Here is a 17,832-nt window from a genome sequence, read left to right as displayed (position 1 = left end):
TAATTCGATTGAGGAAAAAGAAAATGCATTTTTTCTTTTTCCTTTTTTTTTTCTTTTTTTTTCTTTTTTTTTTCTTTTTCTTATTATTATATTATTTCGTGTTACTTTTTTTTTTTGCGATGTAATGTGTCTAAGGAAAAAAGAAAAAAGAGAAAAAAGGGAGAAAGAAAGAAAAAAGAAGCTAAAGTAAAATAAAGAAAAGATGGTGGGCGGCTAGATCGTTCGTCGCACGTTGATATTTCAATGACGTATGTACGCCCACCTTTTAGTTGGTTATCGTCCAACGTTCGATTCACGTGCGTACGTTCATAGTTTCGTCGACCAATTTTAGTTTAACATATGCAAAATTAAACTTTAGCTTATTCTCATCGTGTATATATATATATATATATATATATATATATATATATATAAAACTTTTCTCTCTTTTTTTTTTTTTTTTTTCTTTTTTCCTATTTACCGACGATTTAATTTAACATAAATCGATTTATGTCAAATATGGACAATCTAACATCAATATAATATTTCATATTCATATTTACCAAGGGTATTTTCGGAACATATTTCATTTCATATCGAAACCACACCTATACTTGTTATCACTGCTAATTATCTTAGTTAATTAATAACCATCATTAAAAGCATCTTTTAAGAAGATTTCGTTATGAACGAATCCATAAACACGGTCTCTGTGTTTGAATGTGTGTGCGTGTGCGTGTGCGACGCGTAATAAATCTTTAAAGTCGAAGGTTGATTTATTACATAATTTTTGATCGATTTGTTTTTGAAATATTGATACAAAAAAGGAAAAGAAAGAAAGAAAATAACATAATCCATTTAATATGAAATCATTCTCGATATAATTTTATCTTTTTTAATGTCATGCAACAACGATATCGCTTATGTGTATCTACATTTTGGATATTTAGCATGAGGCGTAATAAATCTTCAGAGTCAAAGGTTGATTTATTACATAATTTTTGATCGATCTTGTTTGGACATGTTTATACAAAAAAAAAAAAGAGAGAGAGAGAGAGAGAGAGAGAGAGAGAACAAACGTTATTCATACTATACGAATTCTTCGGTATAATTTTATCTATCATTTAAAACGTCATGGAACTTTGATATCTCTTAGGTATATCTGTATTTTTTTTTTTTTTCGGTGACTAAGAAAGATATCTTTATTTTATATTTGAAAATTTTTCATATATATTTTTGTTTAAATATTGTATCTATAAATTTTACATGGTATAGGATAGTTACGGTACAGTTCTAAAAACTATATAGATAGTGTTTGATAGTATAACACCAGTATAGATATTATACTTTTAATATATTATATATTATATTATTAATATATTATACTGTTATACTATATATCACAATTCTTTTCATTTTATAATAATAATAATAATTTATTGATTCATATCAACTTTAACTATTCTTTTTTTTTTTTCTGTATTACATAATTTTTTTATATAACCAAAATAATTCGATTTCAAAGGGATTTTAAATAAATAGAGAAAATAAAAGGGGAAAGAGAGAGAGAGAGAGAGAATATATCTATGTTGTATGTGTGTGTGTGTGTGAGATAATGGGCTCCCTTTTGTCACGAGGTGGACAATGTTGATTTCTACGTGTCCGTGACACACAGAATGAACCGGACGGAAATAAATGTTTTGACGATCGGCCAGTCACTCGCATTCCGTACAATTTATAGCGGACACACCTAATTAAAAGAGTTGCTCTTGAGAAGATATTATTGGAAGTCAGGTGTAATCCCTTCTCTTTAAGCAATCTGGCACGGATTTTCCACGAATGGATGATCTCACAATCTTCTTCATAAACTATATCTCCTTCTTCATCTTCTTCTTCTTCTTCTTCTTCAATAAGAAATCTTCTTGATAATCTCAATTTTTTATTTCTTTCAAACGAATTAAGATCTAACGTCTTTCTTGATCTTCAACTTTTTCGTCATCATCATCATCATCATCATTGTCTTTAACTTCTTCTTCAACTTCTTCAATTTCTTCTTCGTCTCTCATGAAATTTTCTATCGAGATAGTACGACAATTTCTACATGTAAGACGTTATATTTAATGCGCAAAGCTTTGAAGTAGTATCAAGTATAATAAAGATAAGAAGTGCAAATAATAGCTCGATTAGGAGAATATCAAGTTCCAAGAAATTAAGTTCTTTTCTCCTTTTGTTTTTTTTCTCTCTTTCTTTCACTATTTTTATATCGTTCTACGAATGCCATATAGAAAAAAAAATATATATATATATATATTATTTTTTGTTAATAATAATTTCATTTTTAATAGTAATTAATTCGTTTGCACGAGACTGATACGGAAATATTTTTTTTATTTTTTATCTATTTTTATTTCTATCTAGGAGTGCTTATGATTTAAAAAGAAAAATGAAGAAGAAATCGTAAAAAAATCTTGCAATTCTTTTTCGATCAACTAATTTTGGACAGAGAAATAATTTCTCTCTCTTTTTCTCTCTTTTTTGTTTTTTCTTTCGTTTCTCTTCATTGAAAAAATTAAAATCCTGTAAGAGGCACAGTGATGCGAATAAATTGATACCATATAAAGATCACATCTGTCAATTACTTAGTTATTCTCATTAATTTGATTTATTTCTGTATCACGAAAAAGTTCCCTTATTAATAATCGATAAGATCATAAATATATATCTAATTGGATATTCGAAGATATGATTAATGGGTTAAGAAAACTAAATAATTCTGTTTTATGTTGATTTAATATTTAACTTAATCTTTTATAATATTTATGAATATTTTTTCGTAATGAAGAAGAAAATATTCTACAACATTAATCTTAATCAAGAAAAACGAATTTATATTACAAACAACATTAATCATCATTATTAATCAAGAAAAATTTATTGTCTTCATATAAGTGACGACAGCAATAACAAAAAAATCATATTCTGTATTGCTCCAAAAAAGAAACAAAAAAAAAAAAAGAAAGGAAAAAAGAGAAATTTTAATAATTATTTCAATTATTAATTTATTCATCACTTGTAAATTTATTAATCAAATATGAATTTGTTAAATAATTATCAATTTATAGAATATATTTTAATAATTATTTCAATTATTAATTTATGCATCACTTGTAAATTTATTAATCAAATATGAATTTGTTAAATAATTATCAATTTATAGAATATACTATTTATCTACATTTTTCATCATATCATAAATTTATTAATCATTCATATATTTTATTTTTAAATACTTATAAATTTATTAATCGTATCATAAATTTGTTAATCATTGGATTATTCATTAATTTATTAATTGCTCTTATTAAGTTATTAATCATATCGTGAATTTATTAAGCATTTATAAATCTATTGATCACTTCATCATTCATAAATTTATTAGACTCTTATGATCGTTCATAATTTTTGATTCCTATGTATATATACATATATATATCAAACATTTTTTATCATCTTCGATAATGTCCATTTAATGTCCTTAACAATGAACTTGGCGAACATTAGCAAAGTAAAGAGATTTAAATTAGTGTGTTCCGCAAGTAACAATGAGCGTGACCTTAGGAAACAGCGCATTCATTCGCAACAAACGTGATCGGTATTTCGTACAACATACATAGATAATTGCATCTTTCTTTTATGTGACGTTACAACTCACGTGGACATTGCCGGACATTAATTATATTTTATAGATACATATTTCAGATATGTCGTATTTCGAAATTAATTTATAGACTTAAAGAAAGCCTGGTTGTAAGACGTCGTAAGAAAAAAAAAAAAAAAAAAAATTTACATGAAATAATTAATGACTTTTTCAAAATACTTCGTAAGTTTTACGAATACTGTATGTATATACAGAGCAAACAGAGATGTGTGAATTTTTAAAGTAGTTATACTAAATGAACTGCATAATTATATATCATGTCCTATGTATAGTGTAATAGTAATAGTAATAGTAATAGTAATAGTAATAGTAATAGTAATAGTAATAGTAATATTTTGATTGCGGAAATTATAATAATTTAATTAACTCGTTAAAAAATTTTTTTTTTTTTTTTTTTTTTTTTTTTTTTTTTTTTTTTTTTTTTTTTTTTTTCATAATTCCATGGAAGAAAGTAAAAATTTCTTTTGGAATGCACTTATAATAGAAACTCTCCTTCGTTTGTTATACTTGTTTGATTGTACTACAATTGTATATACTCGAAGTAAACTGTAGTAGAGATAGCATAGTTAAAGACTATAAAATTATCTAATCGGTTCTTCACAAAATCTGTTACGAAAAATATTTCTATTCACTTTGACGTCATTTTTCTTGTTCTTTTTTTTCTTTTTCTTTTCTCTTTTTTTTTGATTTTTTTTTGTTTTGTTTTTATTTATTATCATTTATTATTATTATTATTATTATTATTATTACTATTTATGTTATTATACATATTACTATTATTATTATTATAATTTTTTTCTTTCTCTCTATTTAATTCGTTGCTTAAAAAAAAAAAAAAAAAGAAAAAAAAACTGACTATAACTTGTTTTTTTTTGCTAATATTACGAAATTTTCTGAAATATTTAGTTTTTTATTTTTATTTTTATTTCGCTTGCCACTTTCAGTGACACCAATTCACCAATTTTGAACGTGATGTTATATTAATCGCAGTCATCGAAATTCTTTTTTAAAAACGTCGAAGGATTAAATTTTTCTCTTTACATACTTTCTTTTATATATACTTATATATATATATTTAGTGAAATGAAAAAACAAAAAAGACAGAGAAATTTTTTTTTTTCTTTTATATATATATATATATATATATATTCGAAACTGGATTTTGAATAATATATATATAGATATATATATTAAAAAAAAAAAAAAAAAAAGAAAAAAAAAAAGAAATAGAAAGTTTTGTACGAAATTGTTGACGTGACCTTAATTATTAAGTATAAAGAAAACATTCAAAATTGATAATGAGAAATAAATTTATTTTGACAATTTTAACAGAAGGATAATAATGATAATTACAACGAATAAATATAACAAAATGATAATAAAAAAGATTTAATAATTAATTTGCGTATGATATATATTCTAAAACATAGATCAACGCATAAATCTACATCGTATTCTTTGCATTCATATCTATTTTCTCGGCGGATTTTATGTTTATCATATATTACATACTTGTGCGTTTTTTTTTTTCTTTTTTCTTTTTTTTTTCGAAGACGAATTAAATTTTCCTTTTCCATTGTATTTATTTAAAGTATGTAGATTTCTTTTTTTGAAAGATTTGTTTTATCAATTGTTAATGAAATGTCGCGTAATGTAACTCTTTACCTGATACGTATTTATACAAAACATACGAGTTACAAATATTTACATTTAATAAATGAAAGAAATTTTTTTTTTTTTTTTTTTTTTTTTTTTTTTTTTTTTTTTATACGACATAACTCTTTAGATAGATATGTGACGGCGTATATATACGCCTTATATATTGATAGATTTGTGAGGGCGTATATATACGCCCCTTTCGTATAAATTTATAGACTTAGGAGAGCGTATATGTACGCTCTTTTGTAGTCAAAGGGGTTAAATGATGATTTTACAAAATGATGACGTATTTTAACATTTAACGGCGATAATAAGTTCATGACCTTCGACGATCTCGTCGATCTCGTCGATCTCGTCGATTTGAAAGCTATCGTTCAGCTTCGCGAAAGTTTCCAGTTTCTTCGAAGATATATTGTCTATATGTAAGAAGAAACGCGACACGCATATATGCTCCGAATAAATTTCATCAATAATATTAGAGACAAACGTGCAAATCTTCACATGTATCATTATCTTCGCTCTAATTAGAAACAAAACGAATATAGAAAAAGAGAAAGAGTTCAATTAGTATAATTAATTAGTCTAATAATAATACAAAAACGTAGTAACTATTAGAAGCATGTTTTGTTCGTCAAAATTATATAGGAATTCTATAGAAATTCAGCATTTTCTTTTCTTTTTTTGTTTGTTTATTTATTTATTTATTTAGTTATTTTTTGCTTTGTTTTAATTCTTTTTTCTTTTTTTGTGGAGTTAGCAGACAAGTCATTTTGTTTGAATGATCTCGAGCGGTAATATATAAACGATATCGAATAAATCGACTTTGTACGAGAAAATGGGAGAGGAGAGAGCGGGAGTTGGGTAGTAGGATAGTGGGATAGTAGAGGAACATTGACAGGTGTTCTTACGTGTCGTTAACATTCGTCGTATTAAAAAAACTATGACGACAAGTGTTCGTGTATGTCGTTAACATTCGTTGTGTTAAGAAAACGACAAGAGTACGATCAGAGTTCTGCTACAGTAATTTTATTAGCGTCGTAATATTGATGCAATGCGAATCGTTCCTGTTTCAATTTATTTATTTCAAATTGAAATAATACTTATGACGATTTTCCTCGGAATATGGAATAATTCGACGAGATGAAAAAGGGGAAGAAAAAAAAAAAGAACAGATAGAAAGAACATTCGATCGATAAAACATCATCGGTAATTCCCAAAAATATTTTCTTGCTTCGTATTTAAAGGAATATAAAAATTAATGAAATTCGTTACTTCGGACAAAAAGAAAAAAAAAAAAAAAGTGAAATAAGATAAAAACGAGAAACAAGACGAAAAAGAATCTTTATAGAAAGGAGAATCTTCTTTCGATGACATTTGATAATTTTTAAAAACGTTTTTTTCCTTCGTATTTAAAAAAGAAGAAGAACGAAAAAGAAATTAATGAAAGTAATTCCTGCGATAGAAATAAAATGAAAATGAAGAAAAAAAGAAAATGAAAAATAGAACGTACTCGATATTAAAAAGCTCGCACGTTTTCAATGGGACGAACGAACGAACGAACGATCGAATCGAACATTCTTTAGTTCTTCTGTTTTATTTCAACAGAGAGAAAGAGAGAGAATCTGAAATTAAACAAAAAAAAATAAAAAAAAATAAAAAAAAGAAATAAAAGAAAGAAGGAAAGAAAAAATATCTTCGATGATGTCATCATCGCGAAATTGAAAAGATCTCAACGCAACGATCGTACGATCGACATTATTTTCGCGATTGTCTTGTGTTTGCTTTTAGAAAAAAGAAAAGAAAAAGAAGATTTCAATAGACGCGTTTGTATGTACAATATAATATATAAAAACCTTTATATGTGTTTATATAGATTTATATAAGTACGTATATATAGTGTGGATTAGAAAAAAAAAGTTGATAAATTCAATCAAAAGTTCCTAGGTGTTTTTTTTTTTTTTTTTTTTTTTTTTTTTTTTTTTTTTTTTTGGGATCAATTACTCTTTCTCAAAAATTTTTATATTGATTTAAATAGTATTTATATTATAAATTATATATATATATATATATATATATATAAAATATGCTTGATGTCGTCACAAGGTTCAAAAGGTTAATTTCTTAACAAGAAATCCATATAGGGTTCTCGAAAGAACGCAAAAACGAATCAACACGTGCTTTTATCGATGAGTTCGCGAGATTCCTGACTGAGAGTCAACGAGTCATTGGAATCAATCTCTCTCTCTCTCTCTCTCTCTCTCTCTCTCTCTCTCTCTCTCTCTCTCTCTCTCTCTCTCTCTCTTTCTCTCTCACTCACACTTTTTCTCTCTCGTAGCTCGTAACACGTAGCTCGTGCGCAAACATCATGAACGTACTTACTTGCGTAAGCGACTTTTAACTTAACGATCGCAACGGACCGTGAAATGCAGCAATGTGACTACTCGTTACTTGTACACTTGTTCTTCTCCTCCCTTCGACGATTGCATTTTAATCGTGCCGTCGAATACGTCGTGTTGAACAATTTTATAATTTTGTCGTGTTGCGCTCTGATCTAAATGATTACGAAAAGAGGAAAAAAAATATTCTTAATAGCCAGGTCAATTTAAAAATCATTTTTATTCGCATTTGTTACCTTAGTATAGAATCAAGGTTATATATTTCGTGTATGTGTGTCTGCGCGCGCGCGTGCGTGCAAGCGAGCGCGTGTGTGTTTGTAAATTAATTATATTCTATTTTTAAATTCGCATTGATTTAAATTATTAAAACGAAAATAATTCTTAATGAATATCAATTTAGAAATAAATATATATATATATATATATATATATATATATATATATTTATGTATATAAATAAACGAATTATTTATTTTTTTATTTTAAAACTAATATACTGATTCGGAAAGATAACAAAAGGAAATAATCATAAATATAAATCTAAAAAAAAAAGATAATATCTATTACTACTATTATATACAAAATCAAGGTTATCGTATGAAAAAACGTGTACTATATCAAAGTACAAAGTTTACTTAAAAATTTGAAACCGTTTTCGAAATTTTTATCAAATTGTGAGATTTTAGATTTCTTTTTATTTCTTTATTTCTTTCTTTCTTTCTTTCTTTCTTTATTTATTTATTTTTTTCTTGTTTATTATCATTATTCATTTTAACTGAATATATAATCAGTTATACATAAATGATCAATTGAATAGCTCTTCGATATAAAACGCGTCATGAATAAAATATAGACCCACGTACAAAAAAAAAATAATAATAATGACAAAAATATATATATATATAAAAAAAAGAATCCCCAAAGAATAAAAGATTAGAAAAACAAAAAACAAAATATGTGTGCCTTTGCAGCAATATTTACTGCCATGGCGAGCTGTTGCACAGAGTACAAATGTCGTCTATATACTCGGATTCGAAGACATTCGTCGACATGAAGATGAAGCATTCACCGGAAAAAACGCTGGCGTTGTTCCATGAATTTATGAATCGTACCGATGAAACACCAACTAAACACGAAATAGAAAATTTCGTTAACGATACATTCGATCCTGCTGGATCGGAGTTTGAAGATTGGAATCCAACTGATTGGACGGCTAATCCGAGATATTTACAAAAGATAAACGATCCAGAATTAAGGAAATTCGGTTATGATCTCAATCAAATCTGGAAGATGTTGGGTAGAAAAATGAAGGACGACGTTAAAATGAATGAGGATCGTTATTCAATCATATATGTACCTAATCCGGTTATCGTACCAGGCGGCAGGTTCCGCGAATTTTATTATTGGGATTCATATTGGATTATAAAAGGATTATTATTATCGGATATGTATGAAACGGCAAAGGGTATGTTGACCAATTTTGTTATGATCGTTGATAAGATTGGTTTCATTCCTAATGGCGGTAGAATATATTACACAATGAGATCTCATCCGCCCTTACTTATACCAATGGTCGATGAATATCTTCATGTAACCAAGGATTATCAATGGCTTGATAAATATTTTTGGTTGCTCGAAAAGGAATTTAATTTTTGGTTAACCAATCGTACCGTTGACATTGAAAAAGATGGCGTCAAGTATACCCTTGCTAGATACCATGAGGAATCATCTGGACCAAGACCGGAATCCTACAGGTGATTGTCTCTTTATCTTCTCTTTCATCGGTCGTTTTCAACCCCTTTTTTTTCTTTTATTCATTTTTTTTTTTCTTATTATTTTTTTTTTTTCAACGACCTCTAACAAATACTTACGTAGAAAATGATATCTCTCCCGCGTGAGAAATACCTTTCTTATATTTATCTCAATATAGGGAGGATATTCAAACCAGTCAAAGTTTTCGTACAACTGAGGAAAAGGAGAATTATTACACGGAATTGAAAACAGCTGCTGAAACTGGCTGGGATTTCTCTAGTCGTTGGTTCATACTCGATGGAACCAATAAAGGTAATTACACAATAGAGAAAAAGAAAGAGAATATTCCTGCCCCACAACCATACATATCTTCGTGTTGCTGTTTCTTTTCTTTTTTTTTTTTTTTTTTTTACTACCCTTCCTAATTCATATGATTTCGACAATTCAATGATCCTTCCGTTATGAAAATCCTTTCTAAGTGGTCACATTAGTGAGTTATCCTGACGTTTTTTAGGTAACTTAACCAATCTGAAGACGAGATCCATAATACCAGTTGATTTAAATTCGATATTATATCGGAATGCAGTACTGTTAGCTAAGTATAGTCAAAGATTAGGTAATTTTTCCAAAGCGGCATATTATTCGAACATTGCCGAGGAATGGAAAAAAGCTGTGACCGCTGTGTTATGGCACGACGAAGTTGGTGCTTGGTTGGATTACGATATAATGAATGAATTAAAGAGGGATTACTTTTATCCTACCAACATCTTGCCACTTTGGACATTTTGTTATGACCTCAGTAAAAAGGAAGAATATGTATCGAAGGCATTAAAGTATCTTGAAAAGAATCAGATAATGTTGAATGTCGGTGGAATACCAACAACATTGGAACACTCCGGTGAACAATGGGATTATCCTAATGCCTGGCCTCCTCTTCAATATTTCGTTATAATGTCCTTGAACAATACTCAAGATCCATGGGCCCAAAGGTTAGCCTATGAGATAAGTGAAAGATGGGTTCGCAGTAATTATAAAGCTTTCAACGAAACGCACAGCATGTTTGAAAAGGTGAAAGGCAAATTTTATTCTCATTGCAGATAGATAGATACATACATGTATACATACATACATACCTACATACATACATACATGCATGCATAAGTTGGATTCCTCTTGCTATCCGCCATTTTCTTCTTTTCCTATAAGATTGCATTATCTTTAAATTTTCCTTTCGACAGTACGACGCTACAGTTTTTGGTGGTTATGGTGGTGGTGGAGAATACGAGGTCCAACTTGGTTTTGGCTGGTCCAATGGTCTCGTCATGATCCTACTCGACAAATATGGTAGTACCCTAACCGCGGAAAACAAATTCACGTCTGATAAAGTTGAGTACAGTAGTGCACCACAGCAAGTTGTTGTATCGACTGCCGGTCAAGTGATGACAGGTATTCTTGCCCTCATCATCTCGCTCGCGGCAGGATTTATAGGGTGAGGTGAGTGAACGACGTCAGTCGAAATGTATTTTGAATATGTGTATATATATTCAAATACATAATATATATATACATAAAAAAAATAATAACAATAATAATTCTTTTTCAAACTGTCTCTTTACCAATATTCCTTTTTTCTCTTTCTCTTGTAACGATATTATTAAAAAAAAATTTCTTTTTTCTTATTTATGTTTCAGATATCAATGTGGTTTTAATCAACTAGGAGAGTATTTATGGACAGAAAAAAGCATAAAAAAAAAAAAAAAAAAAAAAAAAAAAAGAAAAGAAAAAAATAATAGACACGAAATATTTATGATTAGTATGAAAATTATATTATAATAGGGAAATGTCAGTAGGTATATATACATGTGTGTTGTGTGTGTGTGTGTATCGATGTGTATATAGGGATAATTTCGATTTGGAGATCGAAAATGGCGACCGGATTTTTTGTCGATACGTATGTACAAAATAACGGATGATCAGGACAAGGATGACGAACTTCTTCGTCATTTTTGTTTTTATTCCTTCATCGTTTTTTTTTTCTTATATAAGTCGTTGTCTCTCCATAAAAAATAATAATTGCTTTGCATTTAATCAATTCGCTTGTTTCCTTTTTTTTTTTTTTTTTTTTTTTTTTTAATTTTTGTTTTTTCGCGAAGAAAGAGAGTATATAAATATTAATCAATGAATAATACAAATATATCTCTCTTTGTTTCGCCGTATTAAAATCATAATTAATAGAATGATATGAAATTAATACGCATATACACGCACACGCATACGCACAATAGTATTTTTTTTTTTTTTTATACATCAATATACTTAATCATTGCATATTTCTAATATATAGTTTAGGTACTCTGTGATTACGAGGAACTTTTCGCTGGTCGATAAATCAAGTTCCAAGAAAATGATTCCTTTCTTGCATGATCTATAAATATATTATCATCTTCTATGCTTCTTTAAACAATAACGAAAAAAAGGAGAAACGATTTTTTCTTTTCTTTTTCTCTTTTTCCTTGCAAGAATTCTATCGAATTTTTTGCACGTCGATTGACAGTCTCAGACAGTATTTAATATTTCTCTTGTGATTCACTTTGGTATTATATTCAATTTGGTAACTTTATCAGTAATATTTTCTGTATAAAATGAAATAAAATGAAATGAAAAAAAAAAAAAAAGTAGGATGATAAAACAATAGAGACATTTGCAAATGTCTTGCAAGAAGTATAATTTTGTAGGAAGAGAGAGAGAAACATACACATCGAAAGTTAAAGCAGAGATCATCGTGAATTATTTTGTTAATAATAATAATAATAATATAAAAAAAAATAGAAATTAAAAAAAAATTTGAAAATTTTTAAGTTGTAGGGTAACAAAATGTATGTGGACGAATATGCTCTATATGGCATATATATATATATATATATATATATATATATATATATATATATAAATGTTATTGTTATGAAAATATTAAAAAAGAAAGAAAAAAGTACGCAAAGGATAAGCTTATCTAATCAGAAGAGTGTGCCTTAAGATAATTTATTTTTCGTGCAAATGGCTAAAATTATAAGTAATTGGGCAATGATTTGTCGTATATTATCTGAGGTAAAAGGAATTACGAATGATAAAAAAAGAAGATAAAGTAATGCTTGAGAAAGATAATTTTCAATTAAGATTGATTATATATATATACGCATGTACATATATTTTGTTTTATTTTTTTTTTTGTTTGTTTTCTCGTAACATCGCAATAATTTTGATCTTAATTCTACTAAAATATTAAAAATTTCCATAACCTTTTCCCCTTCACCACCCATTATTAATATAAACATGATGATGAAATCACATTTATGGGAAATATATATTTTATTGCATGAATTATAAATAAGTTTTGGCAATATCAATTCTATATTATTATATAATATCGAAACAAGAATAAAAGTGAAAAGAATTAAAAATGCATGTTACGAGAAAATTAAATATTGTTTCACATATATATATATATATATATATATATATATATATATATATATATATATGTAACATTTTTTTCCTACGTTTGTTTGTTTGTTTGTTTGTTTGTTTTTCCTGTTAAATTAGACCATTTTAAATTAAAAATTAAAGCATGCATCTCTTTCAAATTTTTATACCCACCATAAACAAACCATTATATCCAAATTTCTTGTCCTATGACACTTAATAAATTCGAAAACAAAAATAATAATGATAACAATATTACTAATAATAATAAAAATAAATAAATAAATAAACTAAGAAAAAAATATATGTAACCATTTATAAAATCTTTTTTATAATATTTCCTATCCTATACAAGTGCATGAATAATCCGTTAATAAATTTTTAATGAATTAATCGTTCAGACGCGAGAGAAAATTAATATTAAATTGATTTGTAAGTAATGTTAAAATTGGGTAATGTTAAATTTGGATTATTGTTGGCATTGATTACTTTCGGAAACTGGTAAGTCTATTTGTAACTAAATTAATTTATTTAAATAACAAAATGTTATTTTTTTGATCGTTTTATTTTTTTAAAAATAATAATAATAATATGAATAATAGTAATAATATCAATGCCTATGTTCAAATACAAACTCCATGTTGGTACTACTAGAGTCAAACGAGATCCGCCATTTTATTATTCATTTAATCAAAAAAATCGTATAATGGGTTAGATAAACAAAATTATTATTCTTGACTATATATTCTCTTAATACTCGTCCACACGTACGTACGTGCTTTCCTTTTTTTTGTGTATAATATATATCAAGGAAAAATACTAGTCAAGGTTATTCGTAACAACTGTACGCGTTGGCGCATTAAATATAAAAAAAAAAAAAAAAGTACAAATGTTCCCACATACTAATTAATATCCTTGGAAACGTGGTAAAATTCTGATTGCATTAATTTTCCAATAGAGGGAACTACCATATCAAATCCTTGAATGTTTTAATTTCTCTTCGTTTCTAGGATGTTAATTCGTATTTCGTAATACTGTAATAAATGTATCATGAATGTTATCATGTCTCTAGTATCTATAACAGAACAGTTTGTTCATTGACTCAATAATTTTGCCGCCTCGTAAATCCCGCGAAAGTTTAAAAAGCAACTTCTTCTGATATACAAAATGTTACTGTTTAACAATAAAAAAAAAAAAAAAAGCAAACAAACAACTTTTTTTCTAGAAAGTTTTTACAAACACAATAACTTTGTGTTTTATTTTCTGTTATCAAGTACTGTAATAATTTCATAAGAAAAACGTATCGTTACGATCATGTTTTATTTTGTTATTATTTTAACTGCTAGAAAAATAAGAAAAAAGTGAAAAAGAAATTTTTCCCAGAAATATTTCACGATCTCTGCTTAAGTATTTTCGATAATCGTCGAAAAGTTTCTCTCCCTTTTATAAAAGCTAGGCAATAATGATTTACGTTAATCTTTATAATCTAAATTTTTGTATAGTATTGTTTTTTTTTCCAGTATGGTGATGTACAAGCGCAGACAGTACAGCGTGCCAGGACCGTCAACGTTGGGTAGCAAAAAAAAATATGGGCCTCCCGATAATAACGTCTATCGGAAAAAAATCGCTTATACGGAATTGAAAGATATGAATAATGATTGACGAACCTGATTGTTTAGAACTCGGCTGGCTATATTGTCGTTAGAAAAGAGTTATTAGAAGAAAAAAAAGATATAGATATACGTCATACATAGTACGTCGTTTAAGGGGAATTAAAAGAAAATGCTCTTATATAAGTATAAAGAATATAATGAAAGAAAGAGAGAAAATGTGAAGAAGAAAAAGAAGAAAAAAATTGTGGCCTCAGGGATGTGATTCAAGCAAAACTTTCGAATGTGTTAGACAAAGAGAGAGAAAGAGAGAGAGAGAGAGAGAGAGAGAGAAAAAGAGAGAAAAAAAAGGTTGAGGATTGCGAGTTAAACTTGGTTTAACAACAGAACAAAAAATGGATCAGATTAGATGACGTAAAATATATCTAAAAAAAAGTTCAAATGTGATGGATCTTCGATACCGTCCAACGTGTCTTCCTACATTGACTAATAATAATTGAAAATTCAGTTTTAAAATGGCCGCTGGCGGCCTTTGAAGACACGTCTAAAAAGGTTTCGAGGTCTTTCATTCGTCGTCGTCATCGTCGATCGTTAAAATCCTTTGGTTCTTATCCTATTCATCATCCGCCATTTTGACGGGACGCCTACAATGGAAAATCAAGATGGAGAATCAGGATGGAGAATCAAGATGGAGAATCAGGATAGAGAATCAAGATGGAGTATGTGTCGAGTGAAAATATTGGATGAATGAGACGAGTTGAAATAGACAACAAAAAATGAAAAATAAGAGGAATGCGGATAGGTATCCCTACGTGTGTGTGCGTGTGTTTGTGCGCGCGCGTGTATATGTGTGGATGGCTGAGTGGATAATATATGCGTGTTATATAAGAGAGAAAAGTGTGCGAAATAAAATTCGTAGATTATCTTGTTCCTAAGTAGAATGTTTTCGTTTGAGATATCGTTGTTTGCATCTTTTATAAGATGAAAGAAATTCACAAACAGCAATGGCAAAAGACGATTTTCGTAATTGTGTGTGTGTGTGTACGACATATATAATGACGTATATAGTTTTCTGTTATGTATGTATGTGCGTATGTATTAGAGAGAGAGAGAGAGAGAGAGAGAGAGAGAGAGAGAGAGAGAGAGAGAACATTAAATCAAAATCGACAAGTTCGCCGAGGTTTACATGAAAAATGATTTTTTTTTAAGCCGGAATTAAAAGATTTTCAAGCTGCGAATATTTTTTCTCAATTTTCTCTGTGGTTTTTTTTCTTATTTCATTTTTTGTTTTGTTTTATTTCATTAAAAATTTTTGCACGCACTCACACACGCGTACAAACGGTATTCTACGAATTTATATCTATTTAGTTTTCACACGAACGCGTCGTCATGTGTTTTCTCATTTACTCTAATTAATATTATTAGTAATTCTATTTCCCCTTTTCTTTCGTAATTATCGTTGTTTGAGAATTATTTTTTTGATTTTTTTTATTTATTTATTTTTTCTTTCTTTCTTTTCTTTTCTTTTTCTCTTTGATTTTAACGAACGATGAATGACGATACTCGATCGTAAATAGGGGATGGTTAAAAAAAATTCGAATAAAAACGAAAAAATCTTTAATGTTTAGTAGTATGCGTGAGTGTGAGTGTTGCGTGTATGTTTGTGTGTGTGCGCGCGCCCGCACTTACGTATATACATAAAAAAAGATAAATAGGTGAGTGCGTTTGTACTTTTATTGACGTCATTTCACATAAACTCGTCGTCTATCCCAAGGAACACTCTGGTTTTAATATTATTATCCGTACTAGCATTATTATTATTATTATTATTATTATTATTATTATTATTATTATTATTATTATTATTATTATTATTATATAATTATTACTATTATGTTATTATTACATTATTTAGCACATATCGTCGTGTCAAAATGTCGTACAAAACACATATAACAATCACATACGTCCAAATATGGCGGTAGTAGGATTTGTTCTTAATTTTTTTGTTTTTTTTTAAGACATGCGATATATACAAGCGCAGGATACATAAAAATATACATATTATATGTTCTTAATCGAAAGAAAAATGTCGTGTTTAAGAGATTCTTTGTTAGTTTTTCGTTTTGATTTCTACATAAAAATCGTGTATCTCAGTGATAATAATTCATAGAAAGTGATGGAAATAGTATTTCCACGATTTTATTAAGTTTTCTACTAGTATGTAAATACACGAAAATATTTATCCTTCTTTCTTTATTTTACATTTTATTTTATTTTATTTTATTTTATTTTATTTTATTTTATTTCAATGGGAAAAAAACAGTTTGATCGATAGAATTAATAACTTAAAAAAGAAGTCTTTAGCTTCGATAATTCGTACTGTAATAAAATAAATAAAAAAATAAAAAAATAAAAAAATAAATAAAGAAATATAAAAAAAAAAAAAAACATAAAAAAAACATAAAAATGAATAATCAAATTCTCGCGCCATTTTATTCTGCGCTCTTTCTAGCTTTAAATGAAAAGCAAAAAAAAAAATAAAATAGAGATTAGATTCTTCAAACGCTTTCGAAATTAGATTTATTTTGTATGTATATATGTATGTATATGTATGTATATACGTATATGTGCACGTATGTATATAATTATATTAATAACCGATCGATTTATTTAATAATTATCTATCATAATTATTTACGCTATTTCCATCACAACATGAGAATCGATCGATTGATTCTTGGAATTATGATCATTGTGTAAATCCTGCGATGAAATAATGCGAATGATTTTTTCTTTCTTCTTTTTTTTTTTTTTTTTATAAAGGAATAAATAATAATCGATCAGAAAAAAACAAAAAGAAACAAAATTGTAAGATTTTGACCAGAGTAATGAATAAATGTAATTAGCATAAAATTGTTTTTAGAAAAGGACGAATGATTCAATCAAATATTTTCAAAAGCAAAAACAGAATATATAAATAAATAACCATAATTCATGTAATGAAATGAATGAAATCATATTGTAGCTGGCGAATATATATAAACACATATATATATATATATATATATATATATATATATATATATATATATATATAAAAGGAAAGAAGATTAATGTGTACGAGTTAGACAATCGCCATTACGATGCCGATTTTTCGCAGGATTTTTTGTCTTTTTAAAAATAGTTTATGTATGTGTACGTAAAATGCTCTTAGATAAATTATTCACGAGAATGT

General features: G+C 27.5%; 1 protein-coding gene across 18 annotated transcripts in view; it reads left to right on the top strand.

Annotated features, from left to right (window-relative positions):
- Nucleotides 1-17,045, top strand: part of LOC124953189 (trehalase-like) — a 42,377-nt gene extending 25,332 nt beyond the window's left edge. For 15 of the 18 annotated variants that reach the window (XM_047504196.1, XM_047504211.1, XM_047504198.1 and 12 more), the window contains 5 exons: nucleotides 8,724-9,506; nucleotides 9,683-9,816; nucleotides 10,019-10,572; nucleotides 10,743-10,993; nucleotides 14,487-17,045. In XM_047504196.1, coding sequence (XP_047360152.1) covers nucleotides 8,724-9,506; nucleotides 9,683-9,816; nucleotides 10,019-10,572; nucleotides 10,743-10,993; nucleotides 14,487-14,646 — 1,882 coding nt within the window. In that variant the 3' untranslated portion in view covers nucleotides 14,647-17,045. Of the gene's footprint in view, nucleotides 1-8,723; nucleotides 9,507-9,682; nucleotides 9,817-10,018; nucleotides 10,573-10,742; nucleotides 10,999-11,195; nucleotides 11,651-14,486 lie in introns of those variants that run through there. The other 3 variants (XM_047504197.1, XM_047504206.1, XM_047504205.1) reach the window with 3 other exon arrangements.
- The last annotated feature ends 787 nt before the right edge of the window (nucleotides 17,046-17,832 follow it).

The sequence above is a fragment of the Vespa velutina genome, chromosome 11 (genome assembly GCF_912470025.1).
Source record: "Vespa velutina chromosome 11, iVesVel2.1, whole genome shotgun sequence".
In the NCBI taxonomy this organism is placed as follows: Eukaryota; Metazoa; Arthropoda; class Insecta; order Hymenoptera; family Vespidae; genus Vespa; species Vespa velutina.
The sequence above is the reverse complement of the archived record's forward strand: the minus strand, read 5'-3'. Positions and strand labels throughout refer to the sequence as shown.